Here is a 24,126-nt window from a genome sequence, read left to right as displayed (position 1 = left end):
CGATTGAGATTATTTTGACATCTATGTGTAGATTTGTGCCGTTGATCCCCTAGGGCCCATTAGATTAAAGAACACGGGGTCTTCAATGAAGATCGCTTCATGGGATCTACGATGGGTAGGCGCACACACGTATCTCGAGGATGATGAACGTCTAGCAAAAACCCACTGGCTAACGCCCCCTCGGACACGAATCTGCCACCTAGGCTGTGTAAGCCCAACGACCTAACCACGTGGGCGCGTGCATTTGGTTGTAAACTAAGCCCAAACAAAATTCTATAAAGTAAACCCGTGCAAGAAAAAGTAAACTAGAACAAAAAAGGTAAACTTGAACACAACCATTTAAAATCCGACGGCCGAGTCTACCTTGCATCTCGCACGCGTAGTTCCTCGCTGTGGATACCATGACTGGGCCTTCATTGAAGACACTGTGTTCTTTAGTTGCAAGGTCCTTTGCTCTTAGAGTGCACACATGCACCATCTGCCGTGGATACCATGACTGGGCCTTCATTGAAGACACTGTGTTCTTTAGTTGCGAGGTCCTTTGCTCTTAGAGTGCACACATGCAGTGACTGAAGTCGGTGGAGATTCTTATGGCTCCCACCATTTTTTTGGACAGTAGTGTATCGTTTGTGCGCCGCTCTCCTACCGCTTCCATCGGAAAGTGAGTCCTCTCCCCTAGCCGTTTGAGACGATGCCAAAGCGATGCCACACTAAACTTAGTAAGGGTAGTGTTGCGCTCATCAATCGCTTCCTTTGCCGACTTGCAGCTGCGCATTCAGTAGGCAGTTCCTAACTACAGCCAACACGCGGCATGCAGTGTCCAGAGCATAGCTTGTGACTGCTTATTTCACAACAGGTGACCGGGGAAGTGATGGTCGGCTTGCATGAGTGCTGCCTGATGATCGGTGGCAAGCCGATGGAGCAGCCACCGTGGAGCTAGCGTCGCAGCATGTGCACAATGAGGCCTAAACCGGCGGGTGGAAAAACTGCCTGTAGTGATCGGCCGTAACAATGCATGTGCACAGGCTCTCTCACCTCTCTCTTAAATGCTATTTGTTGGTGCTTTGGTGCAGCTGGGACCAAACATTGAACTTGGGTCTTTATTATCAGATACCAACAATTTGCGTTCTATAAGATGGCGACACTTGGTCCTCTCCGCCTATTTCTCGACATTTTCGCAGCATGCAGTTCCATTGGCCCAAGGTCTCCGATCTCCGCGGAAGGCTGTGTTTTAGCTGCTGAAAGGCAGACCACCGCAGAAAACCCACCTGAAAGACATCTGTGTGTACACACACAGAGAGAGAGAGAGAGAGAGAGAGAGAGAGAGAGAGAGAGAGAGAGAGAGATGGCTGTCTAACGTGTTTCGAAGTAGATCACCATGAGCTCTCAGGAAAATGGCCATGCGACGATGCCCAATGCATCCAAAGCCCCTCAGTCCTCAGTTGAAGAGAGGCTGGACGAGTTACGAAAGCTTTTTCACAAAACACCTGGAGATCCACTTCGCATAGTGGGGGTAGGTGCAGGAGCTTGGGGAAGTGTTTTTATTGCCCTCTTGCAGGATGCATATGGACATTTGAGAGATGATATTCAAGTGCGCCTATGGAGGCGTGCAGGGAAATCCATTGATCGTGCATCCGCTGAGCATCTTTTTGAGGTCATTAATAGCCGGGAAGATGTCTTGCGCCGGCTTATTGGCAAGTGTGCCTACCTGAAGTATGTTGAAGGGCGGCTTGGGGATCGGACACTCTATGCTGATGAAATATTACGAGATGGATTTTGCATCAACATGCTTGATACACCTCTTTGCCCTCTTAAAGTTGTTACCAATCTACAAGAGGCTGTGTGGGATGCAGATATTGTTGTAAATGGACTTCCCTCCACTGAGACACGTTCAATTTTTGAGGAAATTGGTAGATATTGGAAGGAAAGGCGTACGGTTCCTGTCATCATCTCTCTATCAAAAGGTGTGGAAGCATCGTTGTCCCCAGTTCCACACATCATGACCCCTACCCAAATGATTCATGAGGCCAGTAAGGGTTCTGACCTCCTACATTGCTTCTCAGTTTGATGCAATTGATTTGGGACCCTTCTTGGTTAGAGTTCACTTCATGCGCATGGTGCCTTTCTACCAAATATTCCAGACTCCAGTTTTGAAATGTTCTACAGAGTGGCATGTTTGTTTTGCATGCATCTGTGCATATATACTCATAATGAGAAGTGCTGTGAAACTATAGGAACAGATTTGGCTCAAAAATGGATTGGAATGTATATTTTAACCATGTACTGTGTTGCAAATGTACCTTTCAAGATCTTGACGTTTTGTGGATGAGCTTATTGTACTTGCATTCAGGAGATTTTTAACTGTCTGAGATGGCTGCCTTGTAATTTACAAACAGCAAATGTTCCTTTGGAAAACATCTTGTACCTTGGAGGACCCAACATTGCGTCTGAGATTTACAACAAGGAGTATGCAAATGCACGCATTTGTGGCTCAAAGGAATGGAGGAAACCACTAGCCAAGTTCATACGCCAGCCTCATTTCATTGTTTGGGACAACAGTGACCTTGTAACACATGAAGTTATGGGTGGTCTTAAAAATGTGTATGCCATAGGTGCAGGTGAGAATACTTACTATAGTTTATCTTATATACATGTACATTATACTTTTGCTGAACAAATGTTTGTTTCATTATGTGTATGTATAAAATATGTAAGAATGTTGCCATCACACACACGCACTTGCAAACAGTTAACAGATACATATGTTTGTTTTTGGTAGAGCACGAACAAATTCAAACGAGTGTCTGTCTAGATGAGAATGATACAGACATGTAAACACAGTCTAACTGAGGCTGCTAGCAAGCTCTCATATGTAAGTTTAACCACGTGCATGTTCTTTTCGTGTGTGTATCAGAACATCCTACCTATAACACAAGCAATAATGATCAAAAGGATACTAAAATTCGATAATGAGCAATTTTCTTACATTGTAAAGGACTACATATACAGGCAACATTAGACCATCAGTTTGGACATGCAGAGACCTTTTATGCATATGTATATATGACAGATGTGTACAGATATCGACAATAGAGCCCATGTTATACAAGCACATTGTGTATGCAAAGTCACGATGAGAAGCATATACATAACAGTCACAAACGCACACATACTTATGGACTGATGTGTTTGCATACTAGATAAATCGCTTGTAGACATAGACATGATGTTTATGTATGCATATTTATACATATGTACGAATGTGTGTTCATGTGACATACATGTAACAGACACATACGCAAATAGAAGCACTTATGTAAGCACACATAGATTATGAGAGAGATAATGCGGATTTGTGCAAATATTTATAGGATAGCACAGACACACAATACATTTGCATACTGGAACATTGATTCTCACACATGTAAACAAGTTGTGCTGTTTAGGTGTGATCTTACATGACCAGGTCAGGTATTTGTATCTCACATATATGAGTTCTCTTTTTGTGATTACCATTGTATTTCTGCTTCACCAAGCTAGAAGCCTTCGCATCAGTCTGTAGAGATTTTAACAAGGGAAGGGCTGTTTTTCAGGCATGGTTGCAGCCTTGACAAATGAAAGTGCAACCAGCAAAGCTGTGTACTTTGCTCATTGTACTTCTGAGATGATTTTCATCACAAACTTGTTGTCTGAGGAACCGGAGAAACTAGCAGGTCCCTTGCTGGCAGATACATATGTCACTTTGTTGAAAGGTCGCAATGCATGGTATGGGCAGAAGGTTGCCAAGGGAGAGCTTAGACCAGATATGGGAGTTAATATAAAAGGGAAGGGAATGATTCAGGTACAAAAAAATCATAATGGATTCTTTACTGCTTATGCCCTTTTGGTTTTGAACAAGGTATGGAAGCTCAGTCTGTAGGTCTAGAATTGATGCAGCGATTTTTTGCAGGGTGTTTCAGCTGTAGAAGCCTTTTTTGAGTTGCTGAGCCAGCCCAGCCTAAGTGTCATGCACCCTGATGAAGAGAGGCCAGTGCTGCCAGTAGAGTTATGCCCCATTTTGCAAGCCCTTCACCAATTCCTCATAAAGCAGTATGTTATTCTTGAATTTATTTCATATTTGAAGAATTTTGTGCAAGTTGTGGCTGAACTTCACTCTATCGTTACACATATGTGCTTGTTGGGGAAGGTATATTCTGTCAGTGGAGATTCACCCAATTATAAAAGTACGGTCAACTGTCAATTTGAATTGAGACACAATTGTTAATATTTTTTGTTCTGTTTTTTCACTTTTGTTCTTTCTTGGCAAATGCTAGTGCTTTATCATGGCTGAGTTTGCCCATCACCTCCGCAATGTAATGAAAACTCAGTTTATTGGGTCTATAGAGTAAGTTCAAATGAACTAACACTACAGAAACTAGCACCGTTTCTTGGGCAGTGATGAAGTGAATAGGGAGCCTCAGCTGCAGCTGTCTCTCTTGAGCGGTTGGACCAGCAGGCTGAGGTGCTGATGATGGTACAGCCATAGGCACATGCAGATCAGAGGGTGTAAGGAGGGAGCCTTAAGATGTTCAGTCAGAGGTTCCACACAGAACGGTGGCTGTGGTTGAGTGGTTATAAGAGATTGCTAGAGTCCCAAGTATATCAGGAGGAGGGCTTTGATTACTCTTCTTCTTATGCCTCTACTTCATATGTCGCTCTATCCATGTGACTGCCAGCTCATTTCTTTGCTGTAGGCAAGTGGATCCTTTGAGTGCGGGGCCTCTTAGGGTTGATGTGTTCTTCATGTAGTATTTTGAGAGACAGGTCCTTGTTTTTATTGGTTAGAGGTGTCACAGATGAGATTTTAAATGATGCACGACTGCCCTTGGATTGAGTTATCAGTTTTGGAGGCACTAATATAACAGACTTTGGTGGAGGCATATTATGGCATCTAGCAGTGTACTAATGATATGTCTGTTCAGTGTCTACACCTAGCAGACATTGGCGGTGCTTATGTGCAATCAGAGGGTATGCAACTATGCTAAAGTGTCTAGTCATGCTGCAGGTCCTGTTTAAAGGCTCACAAAGATGCTAGGCTGTCCTAGTAAATCTGCTTTTGTTGTTCAATCGTGCCATCTTATTTCTTTACTCGTTGAGAAAGGATACTCATTTAAAAGAATCTCGAAAATCGTTCGTTCATTTTTGAATCGTAGTAAGTTTATTCTTAATGTTTTTTCCTTTGGAATGTTCAAGATAATCATTAGTAAATTCAATAAAAGTGGGGAGCTTAAAAGCCCACTTATTGTTTGACTTAGTAACACACTAGTTTGTTGTTTTGATCTCTAGCGCTTCTAGTATTTTACTCTAGCTTGAAAAATGCTAGCCTTTATCATGGCTGAGTATGCCCATCACCTCCGGAGGGTGATAGAAACTCAGCTTGTTGGTTTTGTAGAGTACGTTCAAAGCCTGAATGACTCTATACAATGCTTTGAATGATCTCTATACAAATCTGTACCTACTCTTGGGCACTGACGACACGAGTAGGAATGTCACAGCTGTTGTCCAAGCTATGCATGAGAAAGGTGATAATCTTATTCTTCCTGTCTAGACAAGCAGCAAAGTTGAGATCACATTTTGTCAAGTTTGGATCTTTGTACTTCTTTGGTTATTTGCAGCCTCTTCTTCGTAGGTTTGTAGTAGTATTCATTTTTCGATTTTGTATCTAGCTTGCATTAGGTAGGACTTAAAAATTTCTTCCTTTAGAAGTTGTGCGAAGTTTGATTTCTAGGATTGAGTTTTAAAGATTCCTTATTCTTTTTTGTTTAAAGTTGAGTACTTGTTTTAAGTTTTAGCCAAGTAAGCCATGTCAACTTATTTTGCGCATGCCTTTTTTAGAAACATTTTTAAGTTAATAATGTTTTGTTTTATCTAGTTTTGTTTCATAGCAAGTAAAGTGATTTAGTTGTTTTTTTTCTTTTCTTTTCTTGTGTCCCTTGCTTTTGTCCCTTGCTTTTATAGTTTTATGAGTGCTTTATTTCCTCTTATTAAAAACCCAAAAGAACTTATGAGCGTCGGTTTTGGGGCTAACACAAAAATATCGAAAGCGTCGTATGTAGCTGGGATTTCTCTAAAATGCGCTAGGCTGCCACATGGCACTGGTGTTGTTGCTAAATTGGCTTAATCTGATAGAAAAATAATTCTGAACGAATTATTGGAATTTTAAGGGGGAGGAGCACTGTGAAAGGGAATATCTGTAAGGCCACCAGGAATGGGTACTTCCGATGCGTCACATCGGATGGGTGACAGGGAGCATCGAGAAGAAGTATTCGACCATGTAGGAACTAACATCTCTGACGTGTCATAGGATGGGTGACATAGAGAATCGCGAAGAAGATTGTACCGTAAGTTCGGTAGGAAAAGACTAGGTGATGGGTATTCTTGATGCGTCACAAGGTGGGTGATGGGTGCATCGGAAAGGGAATATCCATAGTCGGGAGGAAATTTCGAACTGTGTTAGAATTGTGCACAAGGAAGAGCAAGCACTTAAACGAAGATGGGTTCAAACAAAAGTTTGAGGGAAAAGAGTTGCTTTCTAAGAAAGCAGGTTGCTTTTCAGGAAGGCAAATGCTTTCCTGCGAGGAAGTCTATGTCTGCATTGCAATTGTGCATGTGATTGCATCCAGAGACGCCTGGGAAGTGCTGTGAAAGCGTTGTTTTTAACTTATAAGGTTTTATTGAGTTTTTGGGCAGATTCAGACCATTTTTAAATAGACCGGCTGCCCACTTAATAAATGGGCAGCCACCTAGAAAATAAAGCAGCAAAAAACCAGCCAACGATCTCTCTCTCTTTCTTTTGCACAAGAGCAAAAAAAAAAAAAAAAAAAAAAAACCGCCGCGATCTCTACGCGGGCAATAAGCACTCAGCTGTTCTTGCCGTGTCCATGGAGCTATAAAAGCATCACACGCCCTCTCTCAGAGGAGGAGGAGCCAACGCCAGCAAGAGGAGATTCTGCTGCCAAAAGACGCAAGAGATCGCGAGACTACGAAGCACGGAGGTCGCTTTTCTCGCGCAAAGAGCGAGAGGTATCAATTATGGATTCGCCATACGAATTGTTGTCTCGTGTTTGTGTGTGTTTGCAGATGTACTACCTCTTCACGAGGGAGTAGGAGCAAAGGAAGGCATGAGCCTCTACAGGAGAAAAGCACTCTGAGGAACTAGAGCCAGATCAGCCCAAGGGTTTCGTATCCGAGTTTGGGAAGTAGATCCACGGATCCGAGAGTGGTAGACTCTCGAGATGTGGTTCGGAAGTTGAAATTCCCAAGGGAAGGACTTTATGTGCAGGAAAGCAGAGTTATTCTGCAGGAAGAGGACTCTGGAAACCGAGTCGGAAGAGAGTTGCAAGGATGCTATACCCTAAGTCTAGAAGGTGAGATTGTCACAAAGTTATGACGTGGCTGCCGGACTGCTGAAACCCTAACCCTAATCTGTAGAAACCCTAACCCTAAAAATTTGAAACCCTAACCCTAATCCTAAACAATCTGCAAACCCTAATTCAGCAGATGTTGACGTGGCGTGCAGGCCCGGAATTGGCGGAAACAGTGCCACGTGACAGTTGTACGGACGTCCGCAAAATGCGGCCAGAATTGCGAAAGTATGGGCTGCTTTTTTCTGGCTACACAATGCTGAAATTTGTGCTTTATTTTATTAAAGCTTGAGAGAGAAAGAAAGAGTCCTTGCTTTATATATCAAGGCTTTTAAATTTTTAGCTTTTGGGGCTCTGCTTTTGGCATCCCTTGTTATTCTTTATAAGTGAAGTTGATCTCTCACTTCTCAGAGCATCTGGATGTAGAGTCTAAGAGTGAGACCCAACCGCACTCTTGTACTTTGAACTCAGATTAATACAAAAAAAATATCGAAAGGGGTGCCAGTCTCTGGGGCCAATATCTCTAGGCACGGAACTCGGTCGGGCCAGTGTAAATCAATTGTGAACTGTGAACTGTTTTGAAGTGGCTGTCGTGGTAGATTCTTGACTTGGAGTGTCGAAGTCTGTTACAGTGGTATCAGAGCACGGCCGATTTCTCTTCTACGGGAAATCCAATCCCAAAATTTTTTTCCCTGGCACTTATGGCTTCACGCAAGGATCAGTTGACTCCCCCTGCATCCGGAGATGCGGCAAGGGATCACGTGTCACGTGACACATCCAACCCTATGTGTCCGTGGACAAGCTACAGCATGATCAGGGTTCAGTCAGTCAAGTCAATCTAGATTAGATCACTAGTCAGTCTAGATTAGAAGTGATCTGGCACTTTTGTGAGTCTATTCGTAGACCGTGCATGCCCAGTCACTTAGTATAGATGCATATCCTCTGGTTGCACACAGCATGATCATCAATATTCCCATGAGATTCCATCAGGGGAATTTTCTAGTGCATTTAGCCTATTTTACCTATTTTTGGCATTTTTCAACAAAAGTAGGTAGGGAAATTTGGGTAAGAAAATATATAAGCAAACCAAAGTTAGCACTAAATGGCAAAAGAGGCAACAGGAGCCAAGCTCAGCAGGCAACTTCTCAATAGAACCTTGGCGGTTTCCCCCTTCAAGCAAGAACCCCCATGCTAGCGTTTTCTGCATCAGCCATCCTCTAGCGTTTTCAAGATCTACTCATCGCCAGCAAGTTCAGACACCAGCGTTTTGCATCAACCTTCATCGCCAGAAGGATTCACAGGCAACTAGCGTTTTGACCTCAACAGCCCCTAGCGTTTTTTATGAGAACATCAGCTAGCGTTTTGAATGACCAGCGCTTGCAGATCTCAGCCCTTGCAGATCCCAGCCTTGGCGATTCCAAGCAAAGAAGAACCAACAAGAACCAGCCCTAAAAAGGTAGCAGATTCAGCCCCAAAAAGACCTCAGTTTTCAGCCTTGAAGATCCTCAGTTTTCAGCCCTAAACCTGCAGATTTTCAGCGACAAAGACTCATAGAGAACAGCCCCCAAATCAGCGTTTTTGGACCCACAACAGATTTCAGCCCATAGCGTTTTTGGACAGCAGTAGAAAGATTGCCGATTTCAGCCCTTAGGTCGACTTCGTCATCACCGTCGTCATCGTGGACATAGCCTAGACTTGCATCAATCACTTGCGCATTCAATTGTACCAGTTTGTGCAATCATAAGTAGAACACTCTCGCCGACGAGAGTCGGGCCTTCGGAGGAGGGTTTTATAACGTCTCTGGTGTCGTATCTCTCTTCTCTCTCTATCTCTCAGTCTCATACACTTGCACGCACAGTGTCCATTCACTTTGTTTGTGATCATAGCATTCTCTCATTAAGAACGGAAGGCTCTACCTTCCATAAGAACAAAAGGAACCTTGAGCACAGTTCGGAGCACTCATCTTGAGCAAAGCGCAAACATTCATTCCGTTGCACCTAACACAACGAAGATTCCGGCAGGGAGTATGGCCCACCTCGGCCTACTCAGGCGGAGCGACGAGAGATGGAGCGTCGTCAATTGATCGGTGATGCAATAAAGATGATGCTCAATTTTGCGAAGGACCCAAAATTTGCAAAATATACGAGCGAAGCTTCTTTTCAAGAAGTGCACGAGCAGTGGCAGAAAACCACACCACCACCCCCGAAACCCACTCTCAAGAAACCTTCTGCTCACAAGAAATATTCAGAGAAGAAATTAGAAGAGGTGGTTATGCACGGATTGCTCAGCTTTTTGACACGCAAAACAAAGCTAAAAAGCACGGCAAAAAGCAGAAGAAGGGCACTGACTCTTACTTTAAGGGGAATGCTCGAACTTGGTGGTCCACGCTTCTTTTAAACAAGACTGCGCCAATTAAGTGGCTGAAATTTAAGAAGCTTTTTATTTCTTAAGAAAGATACAATGGACGCTTATTGCGAGAGATTCTAGACCTCTTCATTCAAGAAGATCTCGTTGAGAGAACAGATTGAGCGGTTTACCTTGGGGGTCTACCTATAGAGATCCGAGCTTACTGCTTGGAACAGAAGTCAACTTCTATTCAGGAGTTGATGAGTCATGCGAAATGGGGTTTTGCCATTCACTCCGGCAGTCTGACCTACCCCACTGATGAGGTCATGACACAACGAGCCGAACAGACTTTAGCAAATGAAAGTAGAAAGAGAAAGAGCAACCCAAAAAAGAAAGATGCACGACCCAAGCTTACTCCTCCGGAGAGAGCTCTCTTCATCAAGGAAGGGAAGTGCTTTGGATGCGGGGAACATGGACATATCTCCGCGAAGTGCCCTAAAAAGGCAGAGAAAAAACAGAATGACAAGGACGACGAAAGGCATGAGAGTTCGAGAGCAGCTGAGGAACGTGGAAGAAGAGGCAAGATGAAAATAGGATTGGTTCTAGATTATGTGGGTACCGATCCCACCACCATGGACGAGAGTACATAACTTTGTCGAGCTTGGGGCAAAGTGACAGACCAAGAGGCCCTGATCTTCTTTGATGGAGGAGCCAAGGCCAACTTCATTTCACTGTAATTGGCGCCGCGGTTCGAGATCACTCCCGATTGGATTGGACCACTTGCGGAGGCAGTTCTAGTGGCACCCGGCACGGATGAAGCCATTACACCTGTCAGTGGCAAACTTCGGTTGCAGTGTCAGGGGTATTTGGGGCATGAGGACTTTTACATAATGCCTTTGGACGGCTGTGATGTTCTCTTGGGAATTCCCTGGTACCACAAGAACAACGCCGTGGTCGATTATCGGGCGAGGAAAGCGACATTGACTACAGAGAAGGGCATAACCATTGTACTTGACATTAAACTGAAGGGCGAGTTTGTCCCTATTGTATCGGCTTCGGCCATTTCTAAATTAATGAAATCCAGTCTGTTTGTTTACACGATCTTTATGAAAGAGTTGAGTGATGAGGATAGGACAAATATGTCTAAACTTGATAAAGAACGCCAAAATTTTCTCCACTCTCACGCCGATTGCTTCTCAAAGGGCCTACCAGGTGAGCTACCACCCGCTCGTCTTGAAGATCATACCGTTGATCTGATACCTGGAAGCACACTACTGAACCGGCCACCTTATTGTGTGAACCGAGCACAGAATGAAGAGATTATGAACCAAGTGAAAGACCTCTTTGAAAAGGGTCTTGTCCAGCCTAGTACTTCACCGTATTTCTCTCCAGTGTTGTTGGTTTTGAAGAAAGACGGATCTTGGAGAATGTGCATCGATTATAGAGCTCTCAACAAAATCACCATCAAGAACAGATTTCCGATTCCTAGGATCGATGATATACTCGACAGATTACAGGGATCCTCGTGCTTTAGCAGGATTGATTTGAAGAGTGGATATCATCAGATCAGAATCGCGTCGGGAGACGTCTACAAGACAGCTTTTCGGATGACTTTTGGGTTATTTGAGTTTTTGGTGATGCCTTTTGGCCTAACCAATGCTCCTGCGACATTTAACCGGATGATGGACAGGATTTTTCGAGAGTAGAGGCTATCTGTTGACACTTTCGTTGATGATATCATTGTTTTCTCCAAGAATGAGGCAGAACATAGAGATCATCTGCTTCAGGTCTTTCAGGCATTACGAGATCACAAGTTAGTGACTAATGCAAAGAAAAGTGAATTTTTCCTACCACAGATACTCTTTTTGGGACACATTGTGTCAGTAGCAGGAGTGCAAATGGATGCGGCCAAGATAGAGACTATCCGTGATTGGCCCGATTTGAAGAATGTCCATGAAGTTAGAAGCTTCTTCGGACTGTGTTCGTACTATAGGCGGTTCATTCGAAAGTTTGCAGAGGTTGCTTTCCTTTTGCATATCTTGACACAGAAAGGAGTCGGGGACCCACAGAGGTGACTGCCTTTCAAACTTTGAAAGAGAAATTGACTACCCAGTTTTGACTCTGTCGGACTTGCAGAAGTCTTTTGAAGTATATTGTGATGCTTGTGGTCGTAGTCTGGGTGCGGTCTTAATGTAAGAAGGCCATGTCATTGCTTACGAGAGCCAATTGTTCTCAAGGCCGGAAATGACAACACAGATTTATGAGAAAGAGCTTTTGGCGGTTATCCATGCTCTTACTCAGTGGCAGCATTACCTACTTGGAGCGGATTTCACCGTCTTTACAGACCATCAGAGTTTGCGCTACTTCTTGTCACAGAAGCAGCTATCGAAAAAGTAGATGCGGTGGGCGAACATCTTGTCACAGTTTCACTTCCAGATTGTCCATGTTCAAGGACAGAAGAATGTGGTGGCAGATGCTTTGTCTCGGAAGCCGTTGATTCTAGCTATTTCCGGGATACATCATAGGAGCTTCGAGGATATGGTCGACCAGTATGCCACAGATATAGATTTCGCAAACGTTTTCACACGGATATGGGATGGGGAGACAGTAGCGAGATATTCCATTCGGGATGGCTACTTGATAAGAAAAACCATGTTGTGCGTTACACAGCCGTTGAGGAAAAAGGTTATGACCGAATGCCACTGTCCACCTTTTACGGGTCACCGCGGCATCACTACCTCCATGAAAGGGGTAGAGAGATACTTCTTTTGGCCGAGACTCAAGAAGGATGTGAAAGAGTTTGTGCACAGTTGCTTGGTATGCCAAAAGGTCAAGTTTGATAGGCATAAAGCACATGGATTGTTACAGCTTTTGCCCATATGCACCCGTCCCTGGGAAAGTATTGCAATGGATTTCATTTTTGATCTCTCGAGAACATAGAGTGGTCACGATGCTATCTAAACTGTTATTGACAGATTTAGCAAGCAGGCTCATTTCATTCCAGTGAAGAAAACAGTCAAGCCGGATCACTTAGCGAGATTGTTTGTGGCCCAGATCTTTAGATTACATGGCGTGCCTAAGACGATTGTCTCCAACAGGGACCCCAGATTTACGAGTTTGTTTTGGAAGGCAATTTGGGAGAACTTTGGCACGCGGTTGCAGTTCTCGTATCGTTCCACGCGCAGACTGACGGGCAATCTGAGATTGCCAATTTAGTGGTTTTAGATTTATTGAAGTCTTATATCTCGGATCAGAAGACTCAATGGGAAAAGTATCTACCTTTGGTGGAATTTGCCTACAATAACACGATACACTCTTCGACGGGAAAGGCGCCATTTGAGATTGTTGAAGGTGCTACGAAGGTTCCACCCTTCCTAAGCACGAAAGATAAGATTTTTGAAGCGGATGAGTATACGCGCGACTTAGACACGGCTTTTGCCAAGGTCTGTGAGGCTTTGCAGAAGTCTCAAGAACGACAGAAAAAGGCAGCGGATCGCCATCGTCGCGATTTGAAATTGAAGGAGGATGATTGGGTGCTCTTACGTTTTAAGAAGGCACGCCTGAGAAAGAAGAAGGGAAAGGAGAGGCTTTTTCCAAAGCTTAGTATGCGATACTACGGACCTTTTTTGATCTCTGAAAAGATCAATGATGACTCCTTCCGACTGAAACTGCTTGACACTTGGAGGATTTACAATGCATTCCATGTGAGTCTCTTGAAACCTCTTAAAGGTGATGTGCCTGATGATGGGGAGCCTGATGAGCAACCCGAAGTGGAAGAAAACGATGAGATCCTTGTTCCTGAACAGATTTTGGCACATAAGGATACAAAGAATAAAGGTAAAGTTCGAAGGCGGTTCTTGGTTAAGTTCAAGAGCTATCCTGCATTGGATGCGAAGTGGATGGAGGAGGAGGACCTAGTGGATACTCCTCAGATTGTGAAACTTTACCTCGAAGCTTTTGGTTTAGCATAGTCTACTGCAAATGGAACCCAGAATTCAGCTTAGAATTCAGCTTGGTCGGAGATCTGGTGCAGTGGGGATGCACTGGGATGCACAAGAGGGGAGTCACTTCGCTCCTTTGTCAACAGATGCCTCGATTTTGATACTAGAGTCACTGATGTCTCTTTGAGCTTCAGGGATACTGAGAGTTGATTGTATTCTGCTGTATGACTTTATGAAATGGAATTCTCGAATATGAAACTGATTTGTTCTTGACTTGTTTTTAAGTGCAGGAACTGATAGATGAAATGACTGCAGCATTTTGGTCTACTTGATCTTGAATAGACATGGTTACAATAGGGGTTAGTCAATCGGACATCGATGAGGTCCCGACTGGATCTAGATGCGATTGCTAGCTACATTGCCGATAAATCATGGTCTAAGATTCGAATGAATGATGAATGTCATGTTATGTCCTGTGATGTCTAGTGATGTGATGTCTAGTGATGTCATGTGATGTCGTGTGATGTGACTGTCGATTGATACATGTGCTAGATGTGTGTTCCTAGTGCGTAGGTGCTAAGAGTCGGTGTCTGCTAAGACGGTTTATGGCCTCTGTCTGTTTTGCAGGCGTAATCGAGGGCGATTACAATGCTTTCAAGAGGGGGGTATGTCACAAAGTGATGACGTGGTTGCTCGATTGTTGAAATCCTAACCCTAATATGCAAAAACCCTAGCCTTGAAAATTTGAAACCCTAATCCTAACCCTAACCCTAACCCTAAACAATCTGCAAACCCTAATTCAGCAAATGCTGATGTGGCGTGCATGCCCGGAATTGGCAGAAACAGTGCCACGTGGCAGTTGTACGGACGTCCGCAAAATGCGACGTGAATTGCGGAAGTATGGACTGCTTTTTCTGGCTACGCAGCAAGGCTATGCAATGCTGAAATTTGTGCTTTATTTTATTAAAGCTTGAGAGAGAAAGAAAGAGTCCTTGCTTTATTTATCAAGGCTTTTAAATTTCCAGCTTTTGGGGCTCTGCTTTTGGCATCCCTTGTAACTCTTAATAAGTGAAGTTGGTCTCTCACTTCTCAGAGTATCTGGACGCAGAGTCTGAGATTGAGACCCAACCGTACTCTTGTACTTTGAACTCGGATTAATACAAAAAGAAATACCGACAGGGGCGCCAGTCTTTGGGGCCAATATCTCTAGGCACTGAACTCCGTCGGGCCAGTGTTAATCAATTGTGAACTGTGAATTGTTTGAAGTGGTTATTTGGTGCTGTCACGGTAGATTCTTGACTTGGAGTGTCCAAGTGTGTTACAGAGATCTTGAGGCGAGAACCTTGGTTCTCGAGGATTTGGAACAGTGTAACCACGAAATGTTTCAGACTCGAAACGTTTCACCCCAAACTGTGACGTTTCTCCCCGAAACGTTTCACCCTAGGTTGGTGGTTGATGCATGGATCGGTCAACTTTTTGACGCGAATAACAAAGCCAAAAAGCACGACAAAAAGCAGAAGAAAGGAACTGACTTCCCGGGTTATTTGGGTCATCAATCTACCTTTGCATCGACAAGAAAGCAAAAGAAGCGTGTGCGATTTGAAGGAGTATCCAGCTCTTCTTCTTCTTCTTCTTCTTCTTCTTACAGTTCTCCTAGCTCTTCTGACTCGAGCGAAGAAGACATAAAAGGGAAAAAGCGAAGCAAAAAGCAAAGCTTTGGAAAGGGCAAGAAAAAGGCAACGAAGCCTAAGTTTCGCCCAGTTTTTGACAGTTCTGCATTGGACTCGTCCTCAGATAGTTCAGACTCTGACGATCACAGATTTTACGCAAAGAAGAAGCATTTCTATAAAGCCAACCAATATGACTTTCTCGAAGATAAAAGCAAGAAAGTTAGAAAATTTAAAGGTGGACAGTCAATTAAGTTTGACACTTTTTCTGGATTTCGAGATGCTTCGACGGCTTTGGCCTTCATACAACAGTTTGACATAGCTTTCTCTGGAGGGCATTACTTAGAGCACTCCAAGATTCGGAGGGCTACCTCTTTCTTTAAGGGAAATGCTCGAACATGGTGGTCTATCCTTCTATTGAACAAGGAAGCTCCGGTTAAATGGTTGAAATTCAAAAGGCTTTTTATTTCTTCTTGGTTGACTCGGGAGTACGAAAGAGAATACGAACTGCTTGGAATCATCTTTGGATGACCAAGAGAGTTTCTCTGGACGCGTATTGCGAGAGATTTTGGAGCTCTTTTCTACTAGCTTCTTCATATACGAAGATCTCGTTTAAAGAACAGATTGAGCGGTTTTGCTGCGGACTTCCTACAGAGATCCGAGATCACTACTTAGAACAAAAGTCAGATCTGATGGGTCATGCGAAATGGGGTTTTACCATTCATTCAGGCAATTTGACTGACCTCACAGATGAGATCATGACTCAGAGAACCGAGCAAACTTCTAATAATGAAAGTAGAAAGAAGAAGAGCCCCCAAGAAAAGAAAGATAAGGATTCACGGCCCCGGCTCACTCTTCAAGAGAGGGCCAACTACATCAAAGAGGGAAAGTGTTTTGGATGTGGGGAACATGGGCACATCTCTGCGAAGTGCTTAAAAAAGGCACAACAAGAGCAGAATGAAGAGAGGCCAGAGAGTTCGAAAGCAGCCGAGGAACGTGGACGAAAAGATAAGATGAAGGCAGGATTGGTTCCAGATTGCATGGGTAGTGACCCAAGCACGATTGATGAAAGTACAAAACTTTGCCGAGCTTGGGGCAAAGTGAAAGATCAAGAAGCCCTAATTTTCTTTGATGGAGGAGCCAAGGCCCGTACACGAGCACTTAGAAAATCTGAAAATTATAATTCTTGGAAAACATGAGAAGATCGACACAGTATTGGGGACCAGAAGATGGGCTGGTCCCCCCCTCGTTAAGAGTATTCTTTTATTCAAGGAGAATTCTTATACAAGCACGAGAACCCGAGGAAACCCCTCCGTTCTGTAGTCTTAGACCCGAAGGTCGTGCTTTCCTGTAAAGGGCTTGGACACAAGGCCGTTCCTTCCCATGAGGGACTTAGGCGCGAAGCCGTACTTTCCCGTAAGGGACTTAGGCGTGAAGCCATACTTCCCGTGAAGGGCCTTCCCATGAGACGGGAGATTCTTGCAAAACAAACCACACAAAGCAGCAATTCTCAATGCGTATCAACACCTTATACCTGTCGCTCCTTGCTCGGAGAATCAACCTCCGTACTCAGTCGTTACGCGAGCACTTGCAAATTCCGTCGCCAATCTCTGCTCCAGAATCCCAACGCTTGCACTTCCTGTTGCTTCCGGCTCCCCCAAACTGAAATGCGGGCTACCCTTTTATAGGGTCTGACACCCGGCAGGAATAGGGGTCCAAAATGCAGAGCTTGGCGCTCCTAGAGAGAGGAGAGAGAAAATTGCGTTTTCTAGAGAGAGAGAGAGAGAGAGAGAGAGAGAGAGAGAGAGAGAGAGAGAGAGAGAGAGAGAGAGATCGCAGTTCACCCCCCCTTGCGTTGGTTTTAGCGCTGGCTTTTTCTATAAGAGCCTTGTCTGCTTTATTTTATTAATAAAGGGGCAGGTCACTTAAAAGTGACCGGTCACTTTATAAAATAAAGTGTGAACCTGTTCAAACTTTAAAAACTCACTCAGTTAGTGAAAACAATGCTACACGGACACATTCCAGGCGTCCCTGGGTGTAGGACACGACACAGACTCCTCGCGGGAAAACATCTGTCCTCCCGCGATCGTTCTTGCTTTTCGTAAAAAGCTTCATTGAACCCATCTTTATTCTTGTGCTTGCGTTCTTACGCGTATTTTCTTACTCAGTTCGGATTTCCTCCTTAGCCTACGGGATGCCCCCTTATCGATGCACCCGTCACCCATCATGTGACGCATCAGAGGCACTTGTAGCCCGGCCCTTTCCACCGAACTTACGGAAACTCCTTCGCGATGTTTACAGTCACCCATCAAATGACACATTAGAGTTGTCCGTTCCTGATGGTAGTTCCTGTAGCTACAATCTTTTTAACAGTTCTTAGTGCACATAATAAAATATCCTAAAAAAGAGATTTAATTATTAAAAATAAGAAAATAGTCCAATTAGCAACAAACGTTGCCGCTAAGCACTCCTCCCAGATAAACGGTCTTAGGCATGAAGCTACTCAACGACTACCTCCTCACTCCCCCCACAAATAATCTAAAAAGGTCTGGGTCATGAGCTTAGAGGAATGATACAACCAAATGCTTCCCACACGGTAGCCTGCGTCGCTTGGAGTTTCCCAACATACAACCAAATGCTCCCCAGACATTTGGTCTGCATCGTTCAAAGGTTTCTAATATACGACTTACGCTCTCCAAACACTCGGTCTGTGTCGTTCAAAGGCTCACAACAAACATGAACACTCCTAGGAAAGCTCGAGACGAAGATATTCAGACATTTTCAAGCACCAATTTTCTCTTCAGTGCTCCTTTCGGTAGTAAATTACAAATCATTGAAATAAGTATCAAAACAAGGGTCAAACAATCTCCAATCGGCACCAAAGACAGGTTTACAACAGATAAAACCCATTAAAACAAATTCCAAACAATATTTCCAAACAAAGTTCAAAAAGTGTCTAAATCAAACTTAAAACTTCATGGCATTGTGTCTGAGAAAAGTGGTGGCTCGAAATATGTTTGATTCTTCTAAGTAGTTTTCCATGGCATAGATGTTAAACTGCTGGAGAAAGTATAAAGATTTTCTTGGATCTTTCTCCTCCGAAAAGAGAAAAAAAATTCTTGTGAAATTTGAAAGCGTCATCTTGCTCTGTCTCGTATGCTTGCAAAAAAGCACACGACTGAAGCTCAGATACCACTATAATAGGTAGGCACCACGTGCTAATGGAAAACAATATAGACTTTAGACGCTTCAAGACAATTGAATTTAAAAGAGAAACAATGCACACAAGACACGGAGTGGCAGAGTTCTACCCCAAGAGAGTACGGCCACGTCATCAGTTTGTACACAGTGTCTTCATTCTGTGTCTTTTATTTTTAGGCCCCATCAGATGGGGTCCTGACCCCACCTGTTATTTGGGTCGCTCACAAGGATTTGCAAGTTGGTAAAGGCTCCTTCTTCTGCTAGGATTTAGGCCCCTTGGTCACAATCTGCAGGCTGGTTAGGATTAGGCTCAAGGAGCCCTAACCCGATGTTGTCTTCAGTGGCTTGACATGTCAGCAGTTTGTGACAGGATTTGTGATCGATCTGTATGCATTTTTTTTTGGTTTAAATGAAGCATATTTACGCATGGGCAAATTGGCCTATGCGTTTTTGGTCCAACCTTGAGTTTTTAAAACTTTTTCCTCTATAGTTGAATGTCACAAAGAGAATCTTTCGATGCAAAGTGCTCAAGCTTCTTTCCTTTGTACATTCTGAATCATACCATACTAAACGACTCTACTAAGTTGTATGATTTTTTTTGTAGGCACTATGATGAGCCTTGTAGAGGTCACGGAATGTGGTACTTACATTTTGAACTTTAAGTGTTGTTGTGATGTTGGTAGCTCTTATTTGTAGACAAGGTGATATGTGTCTAATGTGTTGTGCAACAGCAAGGCTTTTGGGATCTACTTGGAATTGTTTGATCTTCTAGAAGTACCGTCTCTAAGTGTCTTTTGAAATTGTTTCAGAATGCCCAGTATAGTTAGTTTTTTTCCAATGGTAAGTATTTTTGCGTGCATAACAAATTTTTCAAATCTCCTATGGATCCCAACTGGAAGCTGTCACAGTATGACGTCTCAGATGTAGTAGATGCTACAAAGTATTGAAAGCTGGTCGGTTCTCTTATTTGGGCACTCAATACTCGTTCAATGTCCGTTTTTCGATGGGACTTTTGAGTTCGTTTATTCAGAGACCTGCAAGTCACATTTAGAGCAAGACTCTACGGTATTTAAAGCAGTCAATCATAATTCGTTGTCAATGCGGCTTACTCCAAGGTCATTCTTCGAGGATGGAGTCACTCAATACTCGTTTGATGTTAGTTTTCCAATGGGACTTCTGTGTTCATTTTTTAGAGACTTGCAAGCCACATTTGGCGCAAGCTCTTTGGACTCTACGATATTTAAAGAAGTTAGTCATAATTCGTTGTCTATGCGGCCGACTCCAAGGTTGTATAGCCATTGCGAGAAACCCGGTTTTTCATACCTACCATTATGTTTGTGAGAAGACCAAGGATGGCTCTATTTGAGGAGAGTATGTTCTGATGCAACCCCAGTGATATCTTCACCCAATCTCTACCACAAGTGACATTATCTTCTCATGCCAACTCCCTTGGATTGGTTTCTTGTCCAAGAGTTAAGAGGGGGTGTAAATAGTTTCATATTCCTGTGCGGTGATGGCTTCAATATCTCTCAGGAGCATATTAGACAGTGATGGCTTTTTTGTGACTGTGCCTAGCTGTACCTGACGTACTTTCTCGACGGTGCACTCCACCGTGTTGCCCACCCGGTGGGTTGGCATGAGGTGGGATGTCACGTGACACATCCAACCCTATGTGTCCGTGGACAAGCTACAGCATGATCAGGGTTCAGTCAATCCAGTCAGTCTAGATTTATAAGTGATCTGGCACTTTTGTGAGTCTATTCGTAGACCGTGCATGCCCAGTCACTTAGTATAGATGCATATCCTCTGGTTGCACACAACATGATCATCAGTATTCCCATCAGAATCCATTAGAATCAGTTAGGGGACTTTTCCAGTGATTTTAGCCTATTTTTCCTATTTTTGACATTTTTCACTTATTAATTTAAGTGACTTCCCAACAAAAGTAGGTAGGGCAATTTTGCTAAGTTAATATATAAGCAAACCCAAGTTAGCACTGAAGGGCAGAAGAAGCAGCAGGAGCTCCCCGCTCAACAGGTGTCTTCTTAGCAGGAACCCCGCAGTGCCCTCAGCACCCCCTAGCGTTTTGGTTTTCCCTCATCGCCACACTCATCCCTGGCGTTTTTGGTCTCCATCAGCACCTCCCCCTAGCCTTGGCGATTTCAGCCCTGAGCATCGCCAACAGTCCCAGATTGCCTAGCGTTTTCATTAATGATCCAGATCTGCCAGCGTTTGTAATTTTCAGCCTTGACAGCAGCCCAAACTCCTAGCGTTTTCAGCCCTAGCGACCACCTTCAGATCAGCGTTTTTTTCCAGCACTTAAACAGCGTTTTTGCAGCAGATTTTCAGCATCAAGTACGGCGGTCAAATCAGCCCTAAGTACTTGCAGATACCCCCATTTTCAGCCTCCCAAAAACGCAGCAGACCAGCGTTTTTCAGCAGTCCGAATCAGCCCGAAATTCAGCAGTTAGAGAACGCAGATTTCAGCCTTTGAGTCGTTGTCGTCATCCCCGTTGTCGTCACCGGCATAGTCCCAGTTGCATCAGTCCATTGCATCGTCATTGTACCACTTTGTGCAATCATAAGTAGACCACTCTCGCCGACTAGAGTGGGGCCTTCGGAGGAGGGTTTTACAACGTCTCTGATGTCATATCTCTCTTCTCTCTCTATCTCTCAGTCTCATACACTTGCACGCACCATGTCCATTCACTTTGTTGTGATCATAGCACTTTCCATTAAGAACGGAAGGCTCTCCCTTCCATAAGAACTAAAAGGAACCTTGAGCCCAGTTCGGAGCACTCATCTTGAGCAAAGCGCAAACATTCATTCCGCTGCACCTAACATGGGACTTTCCTAGGGTTCCCTAAGGTCATAGTCTCTAGTGTTTTGCAATTTTTATTCTAAAAATGTGCAGCTATTCACTTTCAATGAATTCACATTTATCAAGAGTTTTGGCATAGTTTTGAAGTTGTGGGGCTCCTTGTACTAACTCCACCATTGCATAGCATTGTCCTTACATAAGGTGGTTGCTTGAGAAATTTTGGATACTTCCATGTAATTTCTGAGCAATAGATGTTGTCAAATTGTTGAAGACATTTCAAAGATTCCTTCCCATCTTTGACTCCAGAAAAGCAAAGATCTTGATTGTAGATCCACTGTCCTCGAAATCCTTTGGTTGAGGGAGAATGGGTGGTGGTGGATAATACTAGTAGGAATAAGGGTTCCAACTGTGAAACATAGGAGGTGGAGGTAAAGGTAGAAGGATTTGGTCTTTGAAGAGACTGCTATGACTTCTTTAAGAACACCAACAATTCTAGGAAAACTATTTTAGTTCACGCTATAGTGTAGGCAAGTTGTGATGCTCTATTGGACATCCCATGTTTCTTATTTTATTTTAATGTTCGAAGGATGGAGTTAGCAGGTTGCTATGCCATAAAGGCTTCAGTTCTAGAATGATTCCTTGATTATAAGGAATGAAGACAAGAAGAATCGTTCTTCTTTTACATATGGCGTCCAATGTACAATATGGCTTTGGGTGAATGATCACCATTCAAAGATGAATTATGGCTGTGTACATTATGGGTGTCTGTGTGTGGTTTTTTTTTGGGGGGGCCGAGGGGAGGGGGGGGGGGCTGCAAGGCGGTGCCACTTTTTCCACTGGATCTGACGGTGAAGACTTATACATTCTTTCTCTGGTGTTCCTGACAAAGCCGGTTTCAAAAATCTATTGCACTGTGTTCTTTTTTGTGTCCACTGTCACTTGCTTGAGTTGAATTCCTCTAAAGCACAGGCAAGTTGATTTGAAGATATGAAACTTCAAATATATTGTGCCCCACTCTATCGACGGGCAAAGATATTGGCACAATTTCTGCATTCTTGGAAGTTATTGGTAAAAGATAAATAGAGAGGTAATAACTATTTGTTATCTTCAGTATTTATTGCAGACTAATTTTAGAGTAGTTAATAAACTTTTCTAGAGTAGTTGATGAACTTTATGAACTCTTTTTTTTCCCCCCCTCTTGTTGCAGAGAAAGGGGTCCAGACGCCATCTTGCAGGCATTGAGAGATGAGACTCTGTACGATCCTCGTGAGCGGATTGAAGTGACTAGAAATATATCCATTTTCAAACCATCTTTGTTGGGATCTTCAGGGAGCTTCAAAACTTGAAAGGCTGCTTTGAAGCATGACCTCCTCCATAGAAGTACGAACCCAGTTCGTGGCTTGTAGGGCATGAGTAACTTGTATGCATTAATTGCAAAAGCTTCTTGTCGGGCACAGATTTGCAGGCCCTTTCTGTTTTTATGCTACTCCATCCATCCAGTGTTAGGATAGATGTTTCTAATATGTGTTCTCCCTCTAGACACACAGAAGCAAAATAGGTTGCTTACATGTGACTTTTACCCTAGTTCCCATTTTGTGCTTCCTGGCCCCACCAGCGGGCTGGGGGTTGGAGGCTCTTTTCCCCTTTGCCGGCTCTAGCCCAAAAAAGTAAAAAGCATGGACCTCTTTGTAAATGTAATTTTCCCTGTTAGGGTATTTTGGCCTCAACATAACCATCTCTCTCTCTCTCTCTCTCTCTCTCTCTCTCTCTCTCGTGCACACACGCACACGCACACGCACACGCACACGCACACGCACACGCACACACACACACACACACACACACACACCATTTATAGCAATTATTGCTATGCTGTTCAATTTTTGCTTATGTTCAAGAGTCCAATGCCAGGGGAAATTCCAGTAGATAGGCAGCTTGGACTGGGAATGATGACAAAAGTTGTTAGCTTATGCTCGGAACTCACTTACAACCAGTGTTTGAGAAAAATCTGTTTTCTAAAAATATATTTCTCCTTCTAAGTTGTCTAAAAGGAAAATTTAGCAAAAATTGACATTTTACTTGGGGTTTATACAGTATTATTCTTGCAACTTTTAGGTGTTTTATAAACTTTTACTTTGCCCTGAACTGGCACTTTTAATTGTTTAAAAGGCACAGAGACGCACTTTCTGAACGCTGCCCTCTTTTGAATACACAACCGCTTTCTGAACGCGGCCCTCTTTTGAAGTAACTTGCTTTCTATACTAAGGATGTATTCACATGGGCATCAATTATCAGCAAGATGGAACTCTTGCAACTATGCCAAAATTGACACAGCTACCAAAAAATTTACACAGTTATATGCCCAAAAAAACTGGGGTATGTATGACTTAAGCATGAGGCATGGTTACTCAAACCAAGTATACTGACAAATACAACCTGCTGTATGGGTTGGAAAACATATATAGGTTTAGAAATCCACCGAGTGAGCATGGTTTGGGGTGGTAGTTATAAATTTTTGATGTAGCAAGAGAATGAGGAGGCTATGATCACACGAGGCATAGTTAAGGCTCTTTTTGGTGTACACCCCCTCTCCTGGGTCGGTTCTCCCTTGCCATTATTGTGCGTCGTCTCTCTCATGCAGCCTACGCCTCAAACTCTTGGGAGAATTTGTGGACCATTGGAATAGTTGAGCGCATCTACAACTGCCATTACTATGGAGACCTTCACTAAGGAGTTTGAGATGACAA

At 43.5% G+C, this 24,126-nt stretch overlaps 1 protein-coding gene across 1 annotated transcript; it reads left to right on the top strand.

Moving 5' to 3' along the window:
* Positions 1 to 1,160: 1,160 nt before the first annotated feature.
* LOC147463713 (putative glycerol-3-phosphate dehydrogenase [NAD(+)] 1, cytosolic) lies at positions 1,161 to 23,111 on the top strand. The gene is made up of 5 exons (XM_086490408.1): positions 1,161 to 2,030; positions 2,397 to 2,618; positions 3,594 to 3,841; positions 3,950 to 4,089; positions 22,587 to 23,111. Exons 1-5 carry the CDS (start codon positions 1,379 to 1,381, stop codon positions 22,723 to 22,725), a joined length of 1,401 nt encoding a protein of 466 aa, XP_086346534.1. The 5' UTR covers positions 1,161 to 1,378; the 3' UTR covers positions 22,726 to 23,111.
* Positions 23,112 to 24,126: the final 1,015 nt, after the last annotated feature.

Source organism: Adiantum capillus-veneris, chromosome 2, assembly GCF_014529385.1.
Source record: "Adiantum capillus-veneris isolate H3 chromosome 2, ASM1452938v2, whole genome shotgun sequence".
Lineage (NCBI taxonomy): Eukaryota > Viridiplantae > Streptophyta > Polypodiopsida > Polypodiales > Pteridaceae > Adiantum > Adiantum capillus-veneris.
The sequence above is the reverse complement of the archived record's forward strand: the minus strand, read 5'-3'. Positions and strand labels throughout refer to the sequence as shown.

Bases quoted from the DNA above. Each gene is read 5' to 3' on its own strand.
- LOC147463713 (XM_086490408.1), top strand. From the start codon at position 1,379: ATGAGCTCTCAGGAAAATGGCCATGCGACGATGCCCAATGCATCCAAA. The intron at 2,031-2,396 runs GTAAGGGTTCTG...ATTTACAAACAG, and splicing joins CCAAATGATTCATGAGGCCA to CAAATGTTCCTTTGGAAAAC. The intron at 4,090-22,586 runs GTATGTTATTCT...CTCTTGTTGCAG, and splicing joins CACCAATTCCTCATAAAGCA to AGAAAGGGGTCCAGACGCCA.